This window comes from Hyla sarda, chromosome 1 (genome assembly GCF_029499605.1).
Source record: "Hyla sarda isolate aHylSar1 chromosome 1, aHylSar1.hap1, whole genome shotgun sequence".
Lineage (NCBI taxonomy): Eukaryota > Metazoa > Chordata > Amphibia > Anura > Hylidae > Hyla > Hyla sarda.
In genome coordinates, this window is record NC_079189.1 from 533527472 (window position 1) to 533549570 (window position 22099).

Sequence of the window (22099 nt, forward strand, 5' to 3'; positions counted from 1 at the left end):
TGTTGGTGGCAGACTGTACATGCTGCCAGATAAACCACCGATGATGTGTTACAGTTCACAAAGGTCTTTATAACATATTTTGTGCCTGTAACATACGATTCAAACTCCTTGCTAACCTTCATATGTGAACAAGTGACATCTTCGGTGGCCATATTTCCAATTTCCCGTGCTGTTCAACCAGGTGCTGGCTGCCGCACTGTCTGTACTACTACTAAAAAGACTGGGTGACAATTTTGATCCTAAAGACGGACCTCTTCTAGACACTACATTAACACCCCCAGATACTGAATTTCTCAAAAGTGGATCCATTTCAAGTATTGGTAAATATTTGTTGATAATATGTCTAATTCCTGCAAACTGTCTACTATATGAGGTGATACTATATGTTGGCTTGCGTTTTTCTTGTTTTCCACCCATCTCTATTTTCTCTAATTAAATCTCCTCTGTCTATTTTCTCCACTTTATTTTTGGCTATCTCTATATCCTTTTTACCATACCCTCTTTCAAGAAAATAGATTTTTCCCAAATCCTTTTTTCTATTTCGTATTTGTCTGGATCAGAACAGTTGCGTTTAATTCAACATAATTCCCCAAAGGGAATATTTTTTTTCCTGCGTTTTTTTTCATAATTGTTATTGTTTCCAATTTTTTGTACTTTTATAACCAGTGTATGTGTATATATATATATATATATATATACACACGCACACACTTGTTGCAGTTTCGCTAATGTCTTGAATATTATCCACACCTTACTCTCAATACAACGTATTTGAGAATCCGGTGCATGTTTTCGAACACACTGGATTAGTTTCGCATTTTACTTCCATCTGTGTTCTCACCAATTGGTGAGGAGGAATTTTAGTGTGTGTGTGTGTATATATGTGTTCTTATGTGTTATATGCCACTCTATGACTAAGTGCGAAAGCGTGAAACGCGTCAGAGATTTCATGTATGTAGCTGTCTTCATTAAATAAAGAAACCTGTTTTTATCCACATTCTGGTGCTGGACATAATTTTCGTTTTGCAGGAGATAACCTTCTGTGATTTTAAATAGTCATCCCTTTATTAAATACTATTGCTCATACTCCATGCACTTCTATATACTTCATACATGTATGCTGGTGAGTGGCTCATGTGGCTTTATTTAATCTAAAAGATGGCTGCACCACTGTAGAGAACAAGCTATTTTTACCTTGTGTGTCACTCCTACTTCTTCACAGAGTGTAAGCTTTTGTGAGCAGGGCTCTCTTCTCTAGTAGGTCACTTTATTTGTTGCTCTGTAATGTCTGTTTGTACGTGTACTCTTTGCATGGTAGGTACTACTAAATATTTTACTGCTGTATAAATATAGATTCTTATAATCATTGGATATGTACTTTAAGAAATAACTCTTCCCTTATGCGTTACCTGGAAATCTGAAGACACTGAGCTGCCACGATCTGAATCTTTTGGAATGACAAGGCTTCTACCGCTCTCCTCATCTGAAGACATCTGTACAAAAACATGAAGCCTCACGACATTATTCCGATATAGAAGATTAATCGATGATGAAGATGTAGGAGCTTCTCTTGTGGATTAGAAACACATGGTTGCTTTATTACAACACCAGCGCCACATTGGACCATGGTTACGTATTGTAGTGCAGCTCAACTCATCTGAAGTGTATGGGACTGAGCTGCAGTACCACATACAACCTATAGACAGGTGTGGCACTGTTTTTGAAAGAAAGCAGCACGGATTTCCTAAACTTGAACAACCCCTTTAACCCCTTAAGGACCAGGCCATTTTACACCTTAGGACCAGAGCGTTTTTTGAACATCTGACCACTGTCACTTTAAACATTAATAACTCTGGAATGCTTTTAGTTATCATTCTGCTTCCGAGATTGTTTTTTCGTGACATATTCTACTTTAACATGGTGGTAAATTTTAGTGGTAACTTGCATCCTTTCTTGGTGAAAAATCCCCAAATTTAATGAAAAAAAAAAACTTTGAAGCTCTCTGCTTGTAAGGAAAATGGATATTCCAAATACATATTTTTTATTCACATAAACAATATGTCTACTTTATGTTTGCATCATAAAATTGACATGTTTTTACTTTTGGAAGACAACAGAGGGCTTCAAAGTTCAGCAGCAATTTTCCAATTTTTCACAAAATTTTCAAACTCACTATTTTTCAGGGACCAGTTCAGGTTTGAAGTGGATTTGAAGGGTCTTCATATTAGAAATACCCCACAAATGACCCCATTATAAAAACGGCACCCCCAAAAGTATTCAAAATGACATTCAGTAAGTGTTTTAACCCTTTAGGTGTTTCACAGGAATAGCAGCAAAGTGAAGGAGAAAATTCACAATCTTTTATTTTTTACACTCACATGTTCTTGTAGACCCAATTTTTGAATTTTTACAAGGGGTAAAAGGAGAAAATGTATAGTTATATTTGTAGCCCAATTTCTCTTGAGTAAGCACATACCTCATATGTCTATGTAAATTGTTCGGCGGGCGCAGTAGAGGGCTCAGAAGCGACAGTGGGATTTTGGAGAGTACGTTTTTCTGAAATGGTTTTTGGGGGGCATGTTGCATTTAGGAAACCCCCCACATGGCATACCATTTTGGAAACTAGACCCCTTGAGGAACAGCTAGTTTAAATCTACAACTCCCAGCATGTACTGACAGACCATGCAGGCTGGGAGTTGTACTTTTGCAACAGCTGGAGGCACACTGGTTGGAAAACCTTCAGTTCTGTTACCTAACTCGGTATTTTCCAACCAGTGTGCCTCCAGCTGTTGCAAAACTACAACTCCCAGCATGTACTGATCACCGAAGGGCATGCTGGGAGATGTAGTTATGCAACAGCTGGAGGGATCGCAACTACAGCTTGCTCTTTCTGAGTGTTGCTGTGTAAGAGGGGGTGTGAAAGAGGAGTATCAAAAACTGTGATTATCTGTTGTGCGGAGTGAATCTGTGGAGTGGGTGCGACTGCCTATAGCCCACATTCATATTTTGGGTAAGTTTTTCTCTTTTGCACATAGTGGGATAACTGTTAGAGTTTAAACACCCTTTTTCATTTTTTTTTTCCTCTGGTCCACCTCTAGGGGGAGGAGGAGTAGATTGGGCACAGGTGTATAAATCTTAGCTTGGGACTCTTATTGAGAGCTTGCTCTTTCTGAGTGTTGCTGTGTAAGGCTGGGTCCACACTACGTTTTCTCCCATACGGGAGCGCATACGGCAGGGGGGAGCTAAAAGCTCGCGCTCCCGTATGTAACCGTATGCGCTCCCGTATGTCATTCACTTCAATGAGCCGACCGGAGTGAAACGTTCGGTCCGGTCGGCTCATTTTTGCGCCGTATGCGCTTTTACAACCGGACCTAAAACCGTGGTTGACCACGGTTTTAGGTCCGGTTGTAAAAGCGCATACGGCGCAAAAATGAGCCGACCGGACCGAACGTTTCACTCCGGTCGGCTCATTGAAGTGAATGACATACGGGAGCGCATACGGTCACATACGGGAGCGCGAGGTTTTAGCTCCCTCCTGCCGTATGCGCTCCCGTATGGGACAAATCGTAGTGTGGACCCAGCCTAACAGGGGGCGTGAAAGAGGAGTTTCAAAAACTGGAGTTTGAAAGCAGGAGGTTGAGATCGCTGTGAGTTTTAATTTTTGAACCCACAAGGTCTACAAAAAATTTTAAGTGTAATTTTGACTGTCTGTTTTTTTCCTATGCATTTGTGAAATCCCCATAACTAGATGGCCTCCATGTTGGAAAATGCAGTCCAATGTACATCCTGTTCAATGTATGCAATCCTTGAACAACAGTTTGAGGGTGCATATTGTTGTGCGAGATGTGTGCTAGTTGTCCGTTTGGAAGCCCAGATCCTGCATCTAGAGGGGCGACTGGCAACAATGAGAAGCATTAACAACATGGAGAGGAGTCTCCTGCTCACTGAGCAGGTACTCTCGGGAGTAGAGGTGGGGGAGGACAGTGGGACGGAGTTGCAGGACAGTCAGGCAGTTAGCAAGAGGGGTAGGGGAAAAAGTGTCAGGGAGGCTAGTCCTGAACTGGCACACCCCAACAAGTTTGCCCGCTTGGCACATGAGGGGGATGCCATTACAGAGCTAGCAGAACTGCAGCAGGATACCGCCTCTGACCGCCAGGGGGGTGTCTGCTCCAGTAAGGAGGGAGGGAGGAGTACAGGGCAGGCCAGACAGGTACTAGTGGTGGGGGACTCAATTATTAGGGGGACAGACAGGGCAATCTGTCACAAAGACCGGGATCGCCGAACAGTGTGTTGTCTGCCTGGCGCACGAGTTCGGCACATCGCGGATCGGGTTGACAGGTTGTTGGGCGGGGCTGGAGAGGACCCAGCAGTCATGGTACATGTTGGCACCAATGACAAAGTAAGAGGTAGGTGGAGTGTCCTTAAAAATGATTTCAGGGACTTAGGCCGCAAGCTTAAGGCAAGGACCTCCAAGGTAGTCTTTTCTGAAATACTACCAGTACCACGAGCCGCACCAGAGAGGCAGCGGGAGATCAGGGAGGTAAACAAGTGGCTCAGAAGCTGGTGTAGGAAGGAAGGGTTTGGGTTCATGGAGAACTGGGCTGACTTCGCTGTCGGTTACCGGCTCTACCGTAGGGACGGGCTGCACCTCAATGGGGAGGGTGCAGCTTTGCTTGGGGAGAAGATGGCTAGAAGGGTGGAGGAGTGTTTAAACTAGGGACTTGGGGGGAGGGAACCTACAGCAAAGAGGGGGAAGATAGTGTAGATAGAGAGGTGGGAATTATAAATGTACCTGGGGGTGGAGCGGAGGGAGGGGTTAGAATAGTTAATAGGAATAAGCTTCATAGGAAAATAAAACTTACACCCTTGAATCCCATTAACCCCAATAACATAAAGGATGGAAATGTAAAGTGTATGTTCACAAATGCCAGAAGCCTAGCAAATAAAATGGGGGAGCTTGAGGCCTTGATACTGGAGGAACATATTGATATAGTTGGGGTCACTGAGACATGGCTGGACTCCTCGCATGACTGGGCTGTCAATCTGCAGGGGTTTACATTGTTTCGCAAGGATAGAATGAACAGAAAAGGTGGTGGAGTCTGTCTGTATGTAAGAAGTGGTATGAAAGTCAGTGTGAACGATGCCATAGTGTGTGATGATTCTGAGGATGTGGAATCATTGTGGGTAGAATTACAAAAGGAGGGAAATACTGAAAAAATAGTATTTGGTGTAATCTACAGACCCCCTAATATTACTGAAGAGATAGAAGTTCGGCTTCATAAACAAATAGAGAGGGCCGCCCAGGCAGGTACAGTGGTAATAATGGGAGATTTTAACTATCCAGATATAGATTGGGGTCCGGGGTTGGCTAAAACTACAAAGGGGCGACAATTCCTAAATTTATTGCAGGATAATTTTATGGGCCAGTTTGTGGAGGACCCAACAAGAAGTGATGCCTTGTTGGATCTGATCATTTCCAACAACGCAGAGCTGGTTGGTAATGTAACTGTGCGGGAAAACCTTGGTAATAGCGACCACAATATAGTTTACTTTTGACTTAAAATGTAGAAAACAAAGACAGGCGGGGAAGGCAAAAACATATAACTTTAAAAAGGCAAATTTCCCTGGGCTGAGAGCTGCACTACAGGACATAGATTGGGGGGAGGTGTTGTCAAATACTGATACAGAAGGTAAATGGGACATCTTTAAATCAACTCTAAATAACTATACAGCTAAATATATAACAAAGGGGAACAAATATAAACGATTAAAACTAAATCCTACATGGCTGACACATGATGTTAAAAGAGCAATAAACAACAAAAAAATTGCCTTCAAAAAATACAAATCTGATGGGTCAGCTATAACATTTAAACAGTACAAGGAGCTTAATAAAATCTGTAAAAATGTAATAAAAACAGCAAAAATTCAAAATGAGAGACAGGTGGCCAAAGAAAGCAAAACTAATCCTAAATATTTTTTTAGATATATAAATGCAAAAAAACCAAGGACAGAGCATGTAGGACCCCTTAATAATGATAATGGGGAGGTTGTCACAGGCGATCAAGAGAAGGCGGAGCTACTGAATGGGTTCTTTAGTTCTGTATACACTATGGAAGGAGGAGCTGACATTGGCCAGGTCAGTGCTGGTAACACATCATGTAATGTACTGAACTGGCTTAATGTAGAGATGGTACAAGGTAAGTTAAGTGATATAAATGTAAGTAAATCCCCAGGACCGGATGGACTACACCCAAGAGTTCTTAGAGAGGTAAGTTCAGTAATATCTGTACCCCTGTTCATGATATTTAGAGATTCTCTGGTGTCTGGTATTGTGCCAAGGGACTGGCGCAAGGCGAATGTGGTGCCAATCTTCAAAAAGGGCTCTAGGTCTTCCCCAGGAAACTATAGACCGGTAAGTCTAACGTGCATTGTGGGTAAATAGTTTGAAGGACTTATAAGGGATTACATACAGGAATACATAGGGGATAATAGTATTATAAGTGATAACCAGCATGGGTTTACTAAGGATAGAAGTTGTCAAACCAATCTAATTTGCTTTTATGAAGAGGTGAGTAGAAGCCTTGACAGAGGAATGGCTGTGGATATAGTGTTTCTGGATTTTGCTAAAGCGTTTGATACTGTCCCTCACAGACGTCTGACAGGTAAGTTAAGGTCTTTGGGTTTGGAAATTTTAGTTTGTAACTGGATTGAACACTGGCTCATGGATCGTACCCAGAGAGTGGTGGTCAATGATTCGTACTCTGATTGGTCCCCGGTTATTAGTGGTGTACCCCAAGGTTCAGTACTGGGCCCGCTGCTGTTTAATTTATTTATCAATGATATAGAGGATGGTATTAACAGCTCTGTTTCTATCTTTGCAGATGACACCAAGCTTTGTAGCACGGTACAGTCTATAGAGGATGTGTATAGGTTACAAGATGACTTGGATAGACTAAGTGTCTGGGCATCCACTTGGCAAATGAGGTTCAATGTGGATAAATGTAAAGTTATGCATCTGGGTACTAATAACCTGCATGCGTCGTATGTCTTAGGGGGGATTAAACTGGCAGAGTCACTGGTAGAGAAGGATCTGGGTGTACTTGTAGATCACAGACTACAGAATAGCATGCAATGTCAGGCTGCTGCTTCCAAAGCCGGCAGGATATTGTCATGTATCAAAAGAGGCATGGACTCAAGGGACAGGGACATAATACTCCCCCTTTATAAAGCATTGGTACGGCCTCACCTGGAATATGCTGTTCAGTTTTGGGCACCTGTCCATAAAAGGGGCACTGCAGAGTTGGAAAGGGTGCAGAGACGCGCGACTAAACTAATATGGGGCATGGAACATCTTAGCTATGAGGAGCGATTAAAGGAGTTACAATTGTTTAGTCTTGAGAAGAGACGTTTAAGGGGGGATATGATAAACGTATATAAGTATATTAATGGCCCATACAAAAAATATGGAGAAAAACTGTTCCAGGTTAACAATTAACAGCTTTAAAACAGGATTAGATACATTCCTGGAACAAAATAAGATTAATGCTTATGAAGAAATATAAAATCTCATCCATTCCCCAATATCGCGCCACACCCCTACCCCTTAATTCCCTGGTTGAACTTGATGGACATATGTCTTTTTTCGACCGTACTAACTATAACTCCCAGCATGCTGAGACAGCTGTTAGCTGTCTGTGCATGCTGGGATTTGCAGTTTTGCAACATCTGGAGAGCTACAGTATAGAGACCACTGCAAACTGTGGCCCCCCAGATGCTGCAAAACTACAAATCCCAGCATGCCCAGACAGCAAACAGTTGTGCGGGCATGCTAGGAGTTGTAGGTTTGCAAGATCTGGAGGGCTATAGTTCAGAAACTACCATATAGTGGTCTCAAACTGTAGCCCTCCAGCTGTTGCAAAACTACAACTCCCAGCATGCCCAAACAGCTGTCTGGGCATGCTGGGAGTTGTAGTTTTGCAATATCTGGAGTGCTACAGTATAGAGACCACTATATAGTGGTCTCGGACTGCAGCCCTCCAGATGTTGCAAGGCAATTTATCGGCTTCCGTCGGATCCAGGGGGCCTGCTGCACGACAACGCTGCCCGCCGATCTCTGACGCCGATCGTCACCCGCAGCCTCCGCAGATCGGTAAGTGGACTCTTGCGTTTTTCCTCTGTCATTTCCCCGTCCTGCCCCGCCTATTGTGGGTGGGCAGGACGGGGAAAACGAAAGTTAACCCCCCCCGCCCCCGATCTGCTATTGGTGTCGTGTCTAGACCACCAATAGCAGGGATAGGAGGGGTGGCACCCCTGCCACCTCACTCCTATCGCTTCAGGGGGATTGTTGGTGTCTTAGACACCCGTGATCCCCCTTATATTCTGGGTCACCATAGACCCGTAATCTCGCAAATTGCAAGTGTGAATTCACTTGCGATTTGCGCCAATCGCCGACATGGGGGGTCTGATGACCCCCCTGGGCATTTGCGCGGGGTGACTGCTGATCGATATCCCCGGACGTATGAGTTTGTGCCTGGTCCTTAAGACCCAGGGTGCAGGGACGTACGCATACGTGCTTGGTCCTTAAGGGGTTAAAACAAGAGGAATTATTCAGTAGGTCATAACATTTTCAATGAGATTTTAATTAATTAACCTCTTCAGGACACAGGGCGTATGGATACGCCCTGCATTCCGAGTCCTTAACCCCTTAAGGACGCAGGACGTAAATGTACGTCCTGGTGAGGTGGTACTTAACGCACCAGGACGTACATTTACGTCCTAAGCATAACCGCGGGCATCGGAGCGATGCCCGTGTCATGCGCGGCTGATCCCGGCTGCTGATCGCAGCCAGGGACCCGCCGGCAATGGCCGACGCCCGCGATCTCGCGGGCGTCCGCCATTAACCCCTCAGGTGCCGGGATCAATACAGATCCCGGCATCTGCGGGAGTTCGCGATTAAAATGAACGATCGGATCGCCCGCAGCGCTGCTGCGGGGATCCGATCATTCATAACGCCGCACGGAGGTCCCCTCACCTTCCTCCGTGCGGCTCCCGGCGTCTCCTGCTCTGGTCTGTGATCGAGCAGACCAGAGCAGGAGATGACCGATAATACTGATCTGTTCTATGTCCTATACATAGAACAGATCAGTATTAGCAATCATGGTATTGCTATGAATAGTCCCATATGGGGACTATTCAAGTGTAAAAAAAAATGTAAAAAAATGTAAAAGTAAAAAAAAAGTGAAAAATCCCCTCCCCCAATAAAAAAGTAAAACGTCCGTTTTTTCCTATTTTACCCCCAAAAAGCGTAAAAAACATTTTTTATAGACATATTTGGTATCGCCGCGTGCGTAAATGTCCGAACTATTAAAATAAAATGTTAATGATCCCGTACGGTGAACGGCGTGAACGAAAAAAAATTTAAAAAGTCCAAAATTCCTACTTTTTTAATACATTTTATTAAAAAAAAAATTATAAAAAATGTATTAAAAGTTTTTTATATACAAATGTGGTATCAAAAAAAAGTACAGATCATGGCGCAAAAAATGAGCCCCCATACCGCCGCTTATACGGAAAAATAAAAAAGTTATAGGTCATCAAAATAAAGGGATTATAAACGTACTAATTTGGTTAAAAAGTTTGTGATTTTTTTTAAGCGCAACAATAATATAAAAGTATATAATAATGGGTATCATTTTAATCGTATTGACCCTCAGAATAAAGAACACACGTCATTTTTACCAGAAATTGTACGGCGTGAAAACAAAACCTTCCAAAATTAGCAAAATTGCGTTTTTCGTTTTAATTTCCCCACAAAAATAGTGTTTTTTGGTTGCGCCATACATTTTATGATATAATGAGTGATGTCATTACAAAGGACAACTGGTCGCGCAAAAAACAAGCCCTCATACTAGTCTGTGGATGAAAATATAAAAGAGTTATGATTTTTAGAAGGCGAGGAGGAAAAAATGAAAACGTAAAAATTAAATTGTCTGAGTCCTTAAGGCCAAAATGGGCTGAGTCCTTAAGGGGTTAAGGACCGAGGGCGTATCCATACGCCCGTGGGAAATCCGATCCCCACCGCTAGCCGGTTGGGGACCGGAGCCGGATGCCTGCTGAAATCATTCAGCAGGCACCCTGGCACATCGCCCAGGGGGGGTCCTGAGACCCCCCCCATGTCGGCGATCGGAGAAAATCGCATGCCAATTCAGACATGCGATTTTCTCCAATTCTGGGCTGATCGGGTCTCTGGTGACCCGATCACCCGGAAAATAGGGCTGATCGGAGTTGTCAGCAACAGCCCCGATCAGCCTAAAGGATAGGAGTGAGGTCGCAAAGCTGCGATCTACTCCTATCCCCTGACCAATGGCAGCGCAGGACAGGGGGATGCCATGGCAACCCCCCGTTCTGCCCGCCCCTGGATGTCGAGGGGCTCTGGGAATAAGATGGAGGCCGTACCTGCAGGAGACGATGCCTGGGGACCTGGGATCTTCGCTGGAGCCTGCAGGATCCTGATCAGGTAGGGAATAGACAGTGGGGGGGGGGGGGGGGAAGTGAAAGTAAATCGATCTTTACTGTGGCAACCACTAGGGGGGCCAAACTGCAACTCCCAGCATGCCCAGACAGCCAAAGGCTGTCTGGGCATGCTAGGAGTTGTAGTTTTGCAACATCTGGAGGGTCACAGTTTGGAGACCACTGTTACAGTGGTGCCCAAACAGTAGCCCTCCAGATGTTGCCAAACTACAACTCTCAGCATGCCTTGAATGCCCAGGCATGCTGGGAGTTGTAGTTCTGTAACATCTGTCCCTTCAGATTTAGCAATTTTCATGAAATGTTTGAAAATTGCTGCTCTACTTTGAAGCCCTCTAATTTTTTCAAAAAGCAAAAATATGTCCATTTTATGATGCCAACATAAAGTGGACATATTGTGTTTGTGAAGAAAAATAAAATTTATTTGGAATATCCATTTTCCTTACAATTAGAGAGCTTCAAAGTTAGAAAAATGCAACATTTTCAAAATTTTCATGAAATACTGCTGGGGCAGTGGAATACCCCTTTAAGCAAACAATGCACCTAATTCAGCGGTGCTCCAGGAAGTCTATGCTAAGGTAAAACTAGGAAATTAGTCAATTCTTAAATCAGAACGTAAAAGGGTTATGCATTTTAGAAAAGCTTATCCCCTATATAAAGGATAGGGGATAAGTGTCTGATCGCAGGGGGGCCGACAAGTGGTTGGACCCCCTGTAATCAGACACTTATCCCCTATCCTTTGCTGAGGTGAGCGTTGTGCACACAAGAGTAAATTCCTTGCAGACATATTGAGTGAGGATCCGAGAGTGTTCACTCTTCCGCCAGAATCCGCTAGCAAAAGCCCAATAAGTCAATGGGACTGGAAAATAAGCGCCAACCCCACCCTAATAACCTGAATGCATCGTATGTCTTAGGGGGGATTAAACTGGCAGAGTCACTGGTAGAGAAGGATCTGGGTGTACTTGTAGATCACAGACTACAGAATAGCATGCAATGTCAGGCTGCTGCTTTCAAAGCCGGCAGGATATTGTCATGTATCAAAAGAGGCATGGACTCAAGGGACAGGGACATAATACTCCCCCTTTATAAGGCATTGGTACGGCCTCACCTGGAATATGCTGTTCAGTTTTGGTCGCCTGTTCATAAAAGGGACACTGCGGAGTTGGAAAGGGTGCAGAGACGCGCGACTAAACTAATATGGGGCATGGAACATCTTAGCTATGAGGAGCGATTAAAGGAGTTACAATTGTTTAGTCTTGAGAAGAGACGTTTAAGGGGGGATATGATAAACGTATATAAGTATATTAATGGCCCATACAAAAAATATGGAGAAAAACTGTTCCAGGTTAAACCCCCCCAAAGGACGAGGGGGCACTCCCTCCGTCTGGAGAAGAAAAGGTTTAGTCTCAAGGGGCGACACGCCTTCTTTACCGTGAGGACTGTGAATTTATGGAACAGTCTACCTCAGGAACTGGTCACAGCAGGAACAATTAACAGCTTTAAAACAAGGTTAGATACATTCCTGGAACAAAATAACATTAATGCTTATGCAGAATTATAAAACTACATCCCTTTCCCTTATCCCCTTACATCCTTCCCTTCAATTCCCTGGTTGGACTTGATGGACGTATGTCTTTTTTCAACCATACTAACTATGTAACTATGTAATTCTGCTTCACTTTACCATGGAGCAGAAGAGAGGATTTTCGTGAGGACATTTACCTCGCTGAATTCTGTAGTGTGATAATTCTTGCTTTTACTTATTTCAGCCTCGAGCAGAAAGAGGATTTTAGCTTTTCTAATTTTTGTCATTTTCCTTAGTGTGTATATTATCTTAAAGGGGTACTCCAGAGGAAAACCATTTTTTTAATTAACTGGTGGCACAAAGTTAAACCGATTTGTAAATTACTTCTATTTTAAAGTCTTAATCCTTCCAGTACTTGTCAGCTGCTATATGCTCCAAAGGAAGTTGTATTTCTTTCTGGAGTTCTTATCAGTCTGACCACAGTGCTCTCTACTGACACCTCTGTCTGTATCAGGAAGTGTCAAGAGCAGGAGAGATTTGCCATGGGGATTTGCTCCTACTCTGGACAGTTCCTGACATGGACAGAGAGCACTGTGGTCAGACAGAAAAGAAATCCAGAAAGAAATACAAATTCCTGTGGAGTATACAGCAGCTGATAAGTAGTGGAAGGATTAAGATTTTTTTAATAGAAATAATTTACAAATCTGTTTAACTTTCTGGCACCAGTTGATTAAAAAAAATATGTTTTTCTCCACCGGAGTACCCCTTTAAAAAGAAGGCGCACACACAGCCAACAGAGGGGGCAGACTCACAGCCAGCTTAATACAATGGATTGCCAGCTATGGTTGTGTGACATTTTGGAGGCATAATGCACACAATCAACCTCAAGCACAGCCAGTAGCCTTTCAGCTGTATACAATGACATGAATCTGTATAGAAAGGGATGGACAAACCCCTGGAGCTGTGCTGTAGATGGGACATAAGATTTTTAGCTGCCATTTTCTGCCTGATGGGAGTTTTATGAAAAAATAAAATCTAAAATTCAAACTTACTTCTAGCTTGCGTAATCTAATGTTCAACATATACATTTATTAATTTATGTCCCCAGATCAAACTATGGGCAGGACAAAGCTGTGTTCACATCTGCACTATAAATTCTGTTTTTCTGTTCCATCGTAGGACCAGCAAAGCAATATTTAACCCCTTAAGGACGGAGCCCATTTTCACCTCTAGGACGAAGCCCTTTTTTGCAATTCTGACCACTGTCACTTTAAACATTAATAACTCTGGAATGCTTTTAGTTATCATTCTGATTCTGAGATTGTTTTTTCGTGACATATTCTACTTTAACATAGTGTTAAATTTTTGTGGTAATTTGCATCCTTTCTTGCTGAAAAATCCCAAAATTTGATGAAAAAATAAAAATGTTTGCATTTTTTAACTTTGAAGCTCTCTGCTTGTAAGGAAAATGGATATTCCAAATAATTTTTTTTTTTATTCACATATACAATATGTCCACTTTATGTTTGCATCATAAAATTGATGAGTTTTTACTTTTGGAAGACATCAGAGGGCTTCAAAGTTCAGCAGCAATTTTCCAATTTTTCAAACTCGCAATTTTTCAGGGACCAGTTCAGGTTTGAAGTGGATTTGAAGGGTCTTCATATTAGAAATACCCCATAAATGACCCCATTATAAAAACTGCACCCCCCAAAGTATTCAAAATGACATTCAGTAAGCGTTTTAACCCTTTAGGTGTTTCACAGGAATAGCAGCAAAGTGAAGGAGAAAATTCAAAATCTTCATTTTTTACACTCGCATGTTCTTGTAGACCCAATTTTTGAATTTTTACAAGGGGTAAAAGGAGAAAATGTATACTTATATTTGTAGCCCAATTTCTCTCGAGTAAGCACATACCCCATATGTCTATGTAAAGTGTTCGGCGGGCGCAGTAGAGGGCTCAGAAGCAAAGGAGCGACAAGGGGATTTTAGAGAGTACGTTTTTCTGAAATGGTTTTTGGGGGCATGTCGCATTTAGGAAGCCCCCATGGTGCCAGAACAGCAAAAAAAAAAAAAAAAAGCATACCATTTTGGAAACTAGACCCCTTGAGGAACGTAACAAGGGATAAAGTGAGCCTTAATACCCCACAGGTGTTTCACGACTTTTGCATATGTAAAAAAATTTCACTAAAATGTGTGTTTCCCCCCAAAGTTCACATTTTTGCAAGGGTTAATAGCAGAAAATACCCCCCAAAATTTGTAACCCCATCTCTTCTGAGTATGGAGATACCCCATAAGTGGACCTGAAGTGCACTGCGGGCGAACTACAATGCTCAGAAGGGAAGGCGTCATATTTGGCTTTTTGAGAGCAAATTTTGCTCGGGGGGGGCATGTCGCATTTAGGAAGCCCCTATGGTGCCAGAACAGCAAAATAACCCCCACATGGCATACCATTTTGGAAACTAGACCCCTCACAGAATGTAATGAGGGGTACAATGAGCATTTACCCCCCACTGGTGTCTGACAGATCTTTGGAACAGTGGGCTGTGCAAAATTTTTCATTTTCACGGACCACTGTTCCAAAGATCCGTCAGACACCTGTGGGGTGTAAATTCTCACTGCACCCCTTATTACATTCCGTGAGGGGTGTAGTTTTCAAAATGGGGTCACATGTGGGTGTGTTTTTTTTTTTTTGCGTTTGTCAGAACCGCTGTAACAATCAGCCACTTCTGTGCAAATCACCTCAATTGTACATGGAGCACTCTCCCTTCTGGGCCTTGTTGTGCGCCCCCAGAGCACTTTGCGCCCACATATGGGGTATCTCCGTACTCGGGTGAAATTGCATTACAAATTTTGGGGGGCGTTTTTCCCTTTTACCTCTTGTGAAAATGAAAAGTATAGGGCAACACCAGCATGTTAGTGTAAAAATTTTTTTTTTACATTAACATGCTGGTGTAGACCCCAACTGTTCCTTTTCATAAGGGGTAAAAGGAGAAAAAGCCCCCCAAAATTTGTTAGGCAATTTCTCCCGAGTACGGCGATACCCCATATGTGACCCTATTCTGTTGCCTTGAAATACGACAGGGCTCCAAAGTGAGAGCGCCATGCGCATTTGAGGCCTGAATTAGGGACTTGCATAGGGGTGGAAATAGGGGTATTCTATGCCAGTGATTCCCAAACAGGGTGCCTCCAGCTGTTGCTAAACTCCCAGCATGCCTGGACAGTCAATTGTTGTCCAGAAATGCTGGGAGTTTTTGTTTTGCAACAGCTGGAGGCTCCATCTTAGAAACACTGCCGTACAATACGTTTTTCATTTTTATTGGGGAGGAGGGTGGTGGGGAGGAGGGTGGTGGGGGGGCAGGGTACGTGTGTATATGTAGTGTTTTACTCTTTATTTTATGTTAGTGTAGTGTAGTGTAGTGTCTTTAGGTTACATTCACACTGGCGGCAGATTACACTGAGTCTCCCGCTAGGAGTTTGAGCTGCGGCGGAAAATTTGCCGCAGCTCAATTTGTAGCGGGGAACTCACTGTAATCTGCCGCCAGTGTGAATGTAACCTGTACATTCACACGGGAGGGGAGTCAAAACTACAACTCCCAGCATGCACTGACAGACCATGCATGCTGGGAGTTGTAGTTTTGCAACAGCTGGAGGCACACTGGCTGGAAAACCTTGAGTTAGGTTCTATGACCTAACTCAGTATTTTCCAACCAGTGTGCCTCCAGCTGGGATAGGAGGGGTGGCACCCCTGCCACCAAACTCCTATCCCTTTAGGGGGATCGAGGGTGTCTCGGACACCTACGATCCCTCTTATTTTCCGGGTCACCGGGTCACCAGTGACCCGTATGACCCGGAATCGCGCAGATCGCAGGTCTGAATTGACCTGCTATTTGCGCGCATCGCGGTCATGGGGGGGTCTCGGGACCCCCCTCGGCGATGTGCCGGGATGCCTGCTGTTAGATAACAGCAGTCATCCCGGCCCGATCACCGCTACCGGTGAGGCGGCGCTCCCGGAACCCCGCGAGGTACATGTACGTCGCCGCACGCCAAGTGACACTTCGCGGCGCCGTACATGTACGTCGCTCGTCGTGAAGGAGTTAAAGGGGTACTCCGGTGGAAAACTTTTAATTTTTTTATTTAAATCAACTGGTGCCAGAAAGTTAAACAAATTTGTAAATTACTTCTATTAAAAAATCTTAATCCTTCCAGAACTTATTAGGTGCTGAATACTACAGAGGAAATTTTTTTCTTTTTGGAACACAGAGCTCTCTGTTGAATCACGAGCACAGTGCTCTCTGCTGACATCTCTGTCCATTTTAAGAACTGTCCAGAGTAGGAGAAAATCCCCATAGCAAACATATGCTGCTCTGGACAGTTCCTAAAATGGACAGAGATGTCAGCAGAGAGCACTGTGCTCGTGATGTCAGCAGAGAGCACTGTGTTCCAAAAAGAAAATAATTTCCTCTGTAGTATTCAGCAGCTAGTAAGTACTGGAAGGATTAAGATTTTTTTATCTGTTTAACTTTCATGGCACCAGTTGATTTAAAAGGGGTTAACCTGAGATTGTAACTTCTAACCTAGCCACAGAATGCCAGGTGCAGCAGGGGGATCGCGGGGGTCCCCAGCGGAAGGTCCCCCACGATCAGACATCTTATCCCTTATCCTTTGGATAGGAAATAAAATGTCTAGGGGCAGAGTACCCCTTTAAGAGCCTCTCTATTCACCTGCTCTAGGTCTGACAAGTATTGCTGAGCAATGCACTCAGCTACCTTTGGCTGTCCCATAATGAGTTAATGTTCCTTCAGTCGTGCAAGCAGTATACTGCTCCAGTCACTGGAGGAACAAGAGGCCCCTGTTCTTGTGAATGGTGGGGGTCCAAGTGAGGGAACCCCCCCCCCCCCACCGACGATCAGCTTTTATGATCCAAAATATGTAACAGCACAGCCCAGTATGAGAATAAAGCGGCTTTTATTGTATTAGACAATTAAGTGCTCCTTCAGTGTTTTGGCAGGTATACTACCTTTGTCAAGCATTTCCTGGTATAGGGGATTCGCTTTATTCTTGGTTAATCTTTAAAGGGGAACACAGATTTAATATAAAAAAAAAATGAATAAATAAAAAAGCCCGCTATGCATGTAAAATAATTAACTACACTATACTCCCCCTGCCTGATCCAGCACTGGCACTATGTGCCCTCCAAACACTCCATTTATTTCCCCTGATGACGTGCTCTCCAGCCTCTGCAGAAGAATTCAAAACACATAGTAAAGGGGTACTCCACTTATCCCCTATTCTTAGGCACCTCGGCGTTCTGAACATTTATGTTCAGCTTCGGGCAGCCATGGTTGTGACATCACGCCCCGCCCCCACCATTCATGCCTATTGGAGGGTGCGTGACGCCTGTGATTGCTCGACCACAGCCGTCACGCCCCCTCCATAGGATAGGGCAGTTTTTCCCCAACGAGGCTGCAAAACTACAACTCCCAGCATGCCTGGACAGCCTTTGGCTGTCCAGGCATGCTGGGAGTTGCAGTTTTGCAACACCTGGAGGCACCCTGGTTGGGAAACACTGGGATAGGGCATAAGGATGTCTAGGGGCGGAGCACCCCTTTAACCATGTGAGACTAAAGCATGTCTGGTAAGTCATTAACAGAAGAAAGGGAGCATCAACAAGGGAAATGTATATTACATTCACACATACAGGATCTGCTCTGGATTTGATATTGTGTTCAATCATGTAGTTAGATTGATACCTGCAGCAGATCCTGTATCTGAATGTAAATGACAGACGGTGGTGCCTGATGGAACTAACTGACTTACAACCTTAATGATGCACAATGCTTACATTGAAATACAAAAATTCTATCCATATGATAATCCGCACACAGGAATCGTCAGTGCAAATGAGAACAAAGCGTTAAGTCACTGTGCAGAGGGTAGGTCACTGTGCAGAGGGTAGGTCCCTGTGCAGAGGGTAGGTCCCTGTGCAGAGGGTAGGTCCCTGTGCAGAGGGTAGGTCCCTGTGCAGAGGGTAGGTCACTGTGCAGAGGGTAGGTCACTGTGCAGAGGGTAGGTCACTGCACCTCCACACTGTATTATGCTGACCCATCATGTAACATCCCTCCAGACTGTTCACTACTCAGGAATCCCTATAGAGTGGATAGTGCTGATGTACTGCACTCCTAGAGGCCATGGGATACCCTTCAATAACACCTCCGTATAACAGGCCCCGTATATCAGATCAGAACTAAACAGGGTCAGCCATACAGTGTGAAGTATACATAAGGTTTATTACAGCCAGAGCTCCCCCATAACAAGACTTCCTGTATATATGTATACACAGACAGCACCTGCCCCGTATAGATCTATATGACGGCTGTGTATATATGTATACACAGACAGCACCTGCCCCCCATATAGATCTGTATGACGGCTGTATATATGTATACACAGGCAGCACCTGCCCCCCATATAGATCTGTATGACGGCTGTATATATGTATACACAGGCAGCACCTGCCCCCCATATAGATCTGTATGACGGCTGTATATATGTATACACAGGCAGCACCTGCCCCCCATATAGATCTGTATGACGGCTGTATATATGTATACACAGGCAGCACCTGCCCCCCATATAGATCTGTATGACGGCTGTATATATGTATACACAGACAGCACCTGCCCCCCATATAGATCTGTATGACGGCTGTATATATGTATACACAGGCAGCACCTGCCCCCCATATAGATCTGTATGACGGCTGTATATATGTATACACAGGCAGCACCTGCCCCCCATATAGATCTGTATGACGGCTGTATATATGTATACACAGGCAGCACCTGCCCCCCATATAGATCTGTATGACGGCTGTATATATGTATACACAGGCAGCACCTGCCCCCCATATAGATCTGTATGACGGCTGTATATATGTATACACAGACAGCACCTGCCCCCCATATAGAGCTGTATGACGGCTGTATATATGTATACACAGACAGCACCTGCCACCCATATAGATCTGTATGACGGCTGTATATATGTATACACAGACAGCACCTGCCCCATATAGATCTATATGACGGCTGTATATATGTGTACGCAGACAGCACCTGCCCCATATAGATCTGTATGACGGCTGTATATATGTGTATACACAGGCAGCACCTGCCCCGTATAGATCTGTATGACGGCTGTATATATGTATACACAGACAGCACCTGCCCCCCATATAGACCTGTATGACGGCTGTATATATGCATACACAGACAGCACCTGCCCCCTATAGATCTATATGACAGCTGTATATATATGTATACACAGACAGCACATACCCCATATAGATCTATATGACGGCTGTATATATATGTATACACAGACAGCACCTGCCCCATATAGATCTGTATGACGGCTGTATATATGTATACACAGGCAGCACCTGCCCCCCATATAGATCTGTATGACGGCTGTATATATGTATACACAGGCAGCACCTGCCCCCCATATAGATCTGTATGACGGCTGTATATATGTATACACAGGCAGCACCTGCCCCCCATATAGATCTGTATGACGGCTGTATATATGTATACACAGGCAGCACCTGCCCCCCATATAGATCTGTATGACGGCTGTATATATGTATACACAGGCAGCACCTGCCCCCCATATAGATCTGTATGACGGCTGTATATATGTATACACAGACAGCACCTGCCCCCCATATAGAGCTGTATGACGGCTGTATATATGTATACACAGACAGCACCTGCCACCCATATAGATCTGTATGACGGCTGTATATATGTATACACAGACAGCACCTGCCCCATATAGATCTATATGACGGCTGTATATATGTGTACGCAGACAGCACCTGCCCCCCATATAGATCTGTATGACGGCTGTATATATGTGTATACACAGGCAGCACCTGCCCCGTATAGATCTGTATGACGGCTGTATATATGTATACACAGACAGCACCTGCCCCCCATATAGACCTGTATGACGGCTGTATATATGCATACACAGACAGCACCTGCCCCCTATAGATCTATATGACAGCTGTATATATATGTATACACAGACAGCACATACCCCATATAGATCTATATGACGGCTGTATATATATGTATACACAGACAGCACCTGCCCCATATAGATCTGTATGACGGCTGTATATATGTATACACAGGCAGCACCTGCCCCCCATATAGATCTGTATGACGGCTGTATATATGTATACACAGACGGCACCTGCCCCCCATATAGACCTGTATGACGGCTGTATATATGTATACACAGACGGCACCTGCCCCCCATATAGACCTGTATGACGGCTGTGTATATATGTATACACAGACGGCACCTGCCCCCCATATAGACCTGTATGACCGCTGTATATATGTATACACAGACAGCACCTGCCCCGTATAGATCTATATGACGGCTGTATATATGTATACACAGGCAGCACCTGCCCCCCATATAGATCTGTATGACGGCTGTATATATGTATACACAGACGGCACCTGCCCCCCATATAGACCTGTATGACGGCTGTATATATGTATACACAGGCAGCACCTGCCCCCCATATAGATCTGTATGACGGCTGTATATATGTATACACAGACAGCACCTGCCCCCCATATAGACCTGTATGACGGCTGTATATATGTATACACAGACGGCACCTGCCCCCCATATAGATCTGTATGACGGCTGTATATATGTATACACAGGCAGCACCTGCCCCCCATATAGATCTGTATGACGGCTGTATATATGTATACACAGGCAGCACCTGCCCCCCATATAGATCTGTATGACGGCTGTATATATGTATACACAGACAGCACCTGCCCCGTCTAGATCTATATGACAGCTGTATATATATATGTATACACAGACAGCACCTGCCCATATAGCTCGGCATGATGGCTGTGTGTGTGTGTATATATATATATATCCATCCATCCATCCATCCATCCATCCATCCATACACACATGCACGCAGCACATCTCCCCACATATCTCTGTATATCCGCACTGCACCAGACACCTATATCTCTCTCTCTCTCTCTCACCTTTAAACTTGGCGCTGTCAGGGGCTAGTGAGGAGGTAACGGCCGGATACAGGAGAGCGGAAGTACAGTGTAGCCATGGCAACGGCATACAGGCTGTAACAGTCAAAGGGAATCCACCAATCAGCTCTTACTTCCTGTAAGTTGCTTCCCTGCCCTTCTCACACAGACTACACAGCTAGATATAGCAGTCTCGGAGCCGGAGTCAAGTACTGAAGAAAACTGTTCCCTGTAGAGAAATGTGTCCAAGCGGCTGATGACACAGGCAGTGTCAGGGGAGCTCGGCCATCTGACCTCATGCAGCTACATAATAGAATACACAGAATGCCACACATTCTCCTGTCCTAGTCAGAACTGTAGAGCTCTCTGACAGTGCCCATCTGAGAGGAGGAGGAGGAGGAGGCGGAGGACCGAGGCACGGCAACCAGCAGAGGTCAAACAGCAGGTCATGACCTGGAAGCGGTCCCTGCACCTGCCTGTCCACTACCCCCTCCTGACCTGACCTGACCCCTCCACACATGTCCTGGGATGGAGGGAGAGCACTGATCTGCCAAGGGGGAGTGCCTGCAGATCTCCCAGTGTAATGTATATGTTTGTATAGTGAAGTAAATGTCTGTGTGTACTTTAAATGGTGTGAGTGGGAAGTTATCTTGTCTGTTACTTTGTAATGGTAAAAGCAGGAAAGTAAATGGGCACTGTTTAAAAAAACAAAAACTTTTGATATGTTGTAGAGCAGTGTTTCCAAATAGGGTGCCTCCAGATGTTGCAAAACTACAACTCCCAGCATGCCTGGGCAGCCTTTGGGTGTCCTGGTATGCTGGGTGTTGTACTCTTGCAACATCTGGAGGCACCCTGGATGGGAAACACTGTTGTAGAGACATATGACAAGTTTTTATCAGTTGGGGGCTGAGATCTAGCCGGTTCTCTCCCAGCCCTCTGTTATGTGACA

General features: G+C 44.4%; 1 protein-coding gene across 3 annotated transcripts in view; it reads right to left on the minus strand.

Annotated features, from left to right (window-relative positions):
• Positions 1 to 21529, minus strand: part of POC5 (POC5 centriolar protein) — a 76644-nt gene extending 55115 nt beyond the window's left edge. Inside the window, exons 1-3 of one of the 3 annotated variants that reach the window (XM_056540317.1) lie at positions 21154 to 21217; positions 17076 to 17125; positions 1410 to 1493 (exon numbers count right to left, since the gene is read on the minus strand). In XM_056540317.1, coding sequence (XP_056396292.1) covers positions 1410 to 1493 — 84 coding nt within the window. In that variant the 5' untranslated portion in view covers positions 17076 to 17125; positions 21154 to 21217. Of the gene's footprint in view, positions 1 to 1409; positions 1570 to 17075; positions 17126 to 21152 lie in introns of all 3 variants that reach the window. The other 2 variants (XM_056540299.1, XM_056540307.1) reach the window with 2 other exon arrangements.
• Between the last annotated feature and the right edge of the window lie 570 nt (positions 21530 to 22099).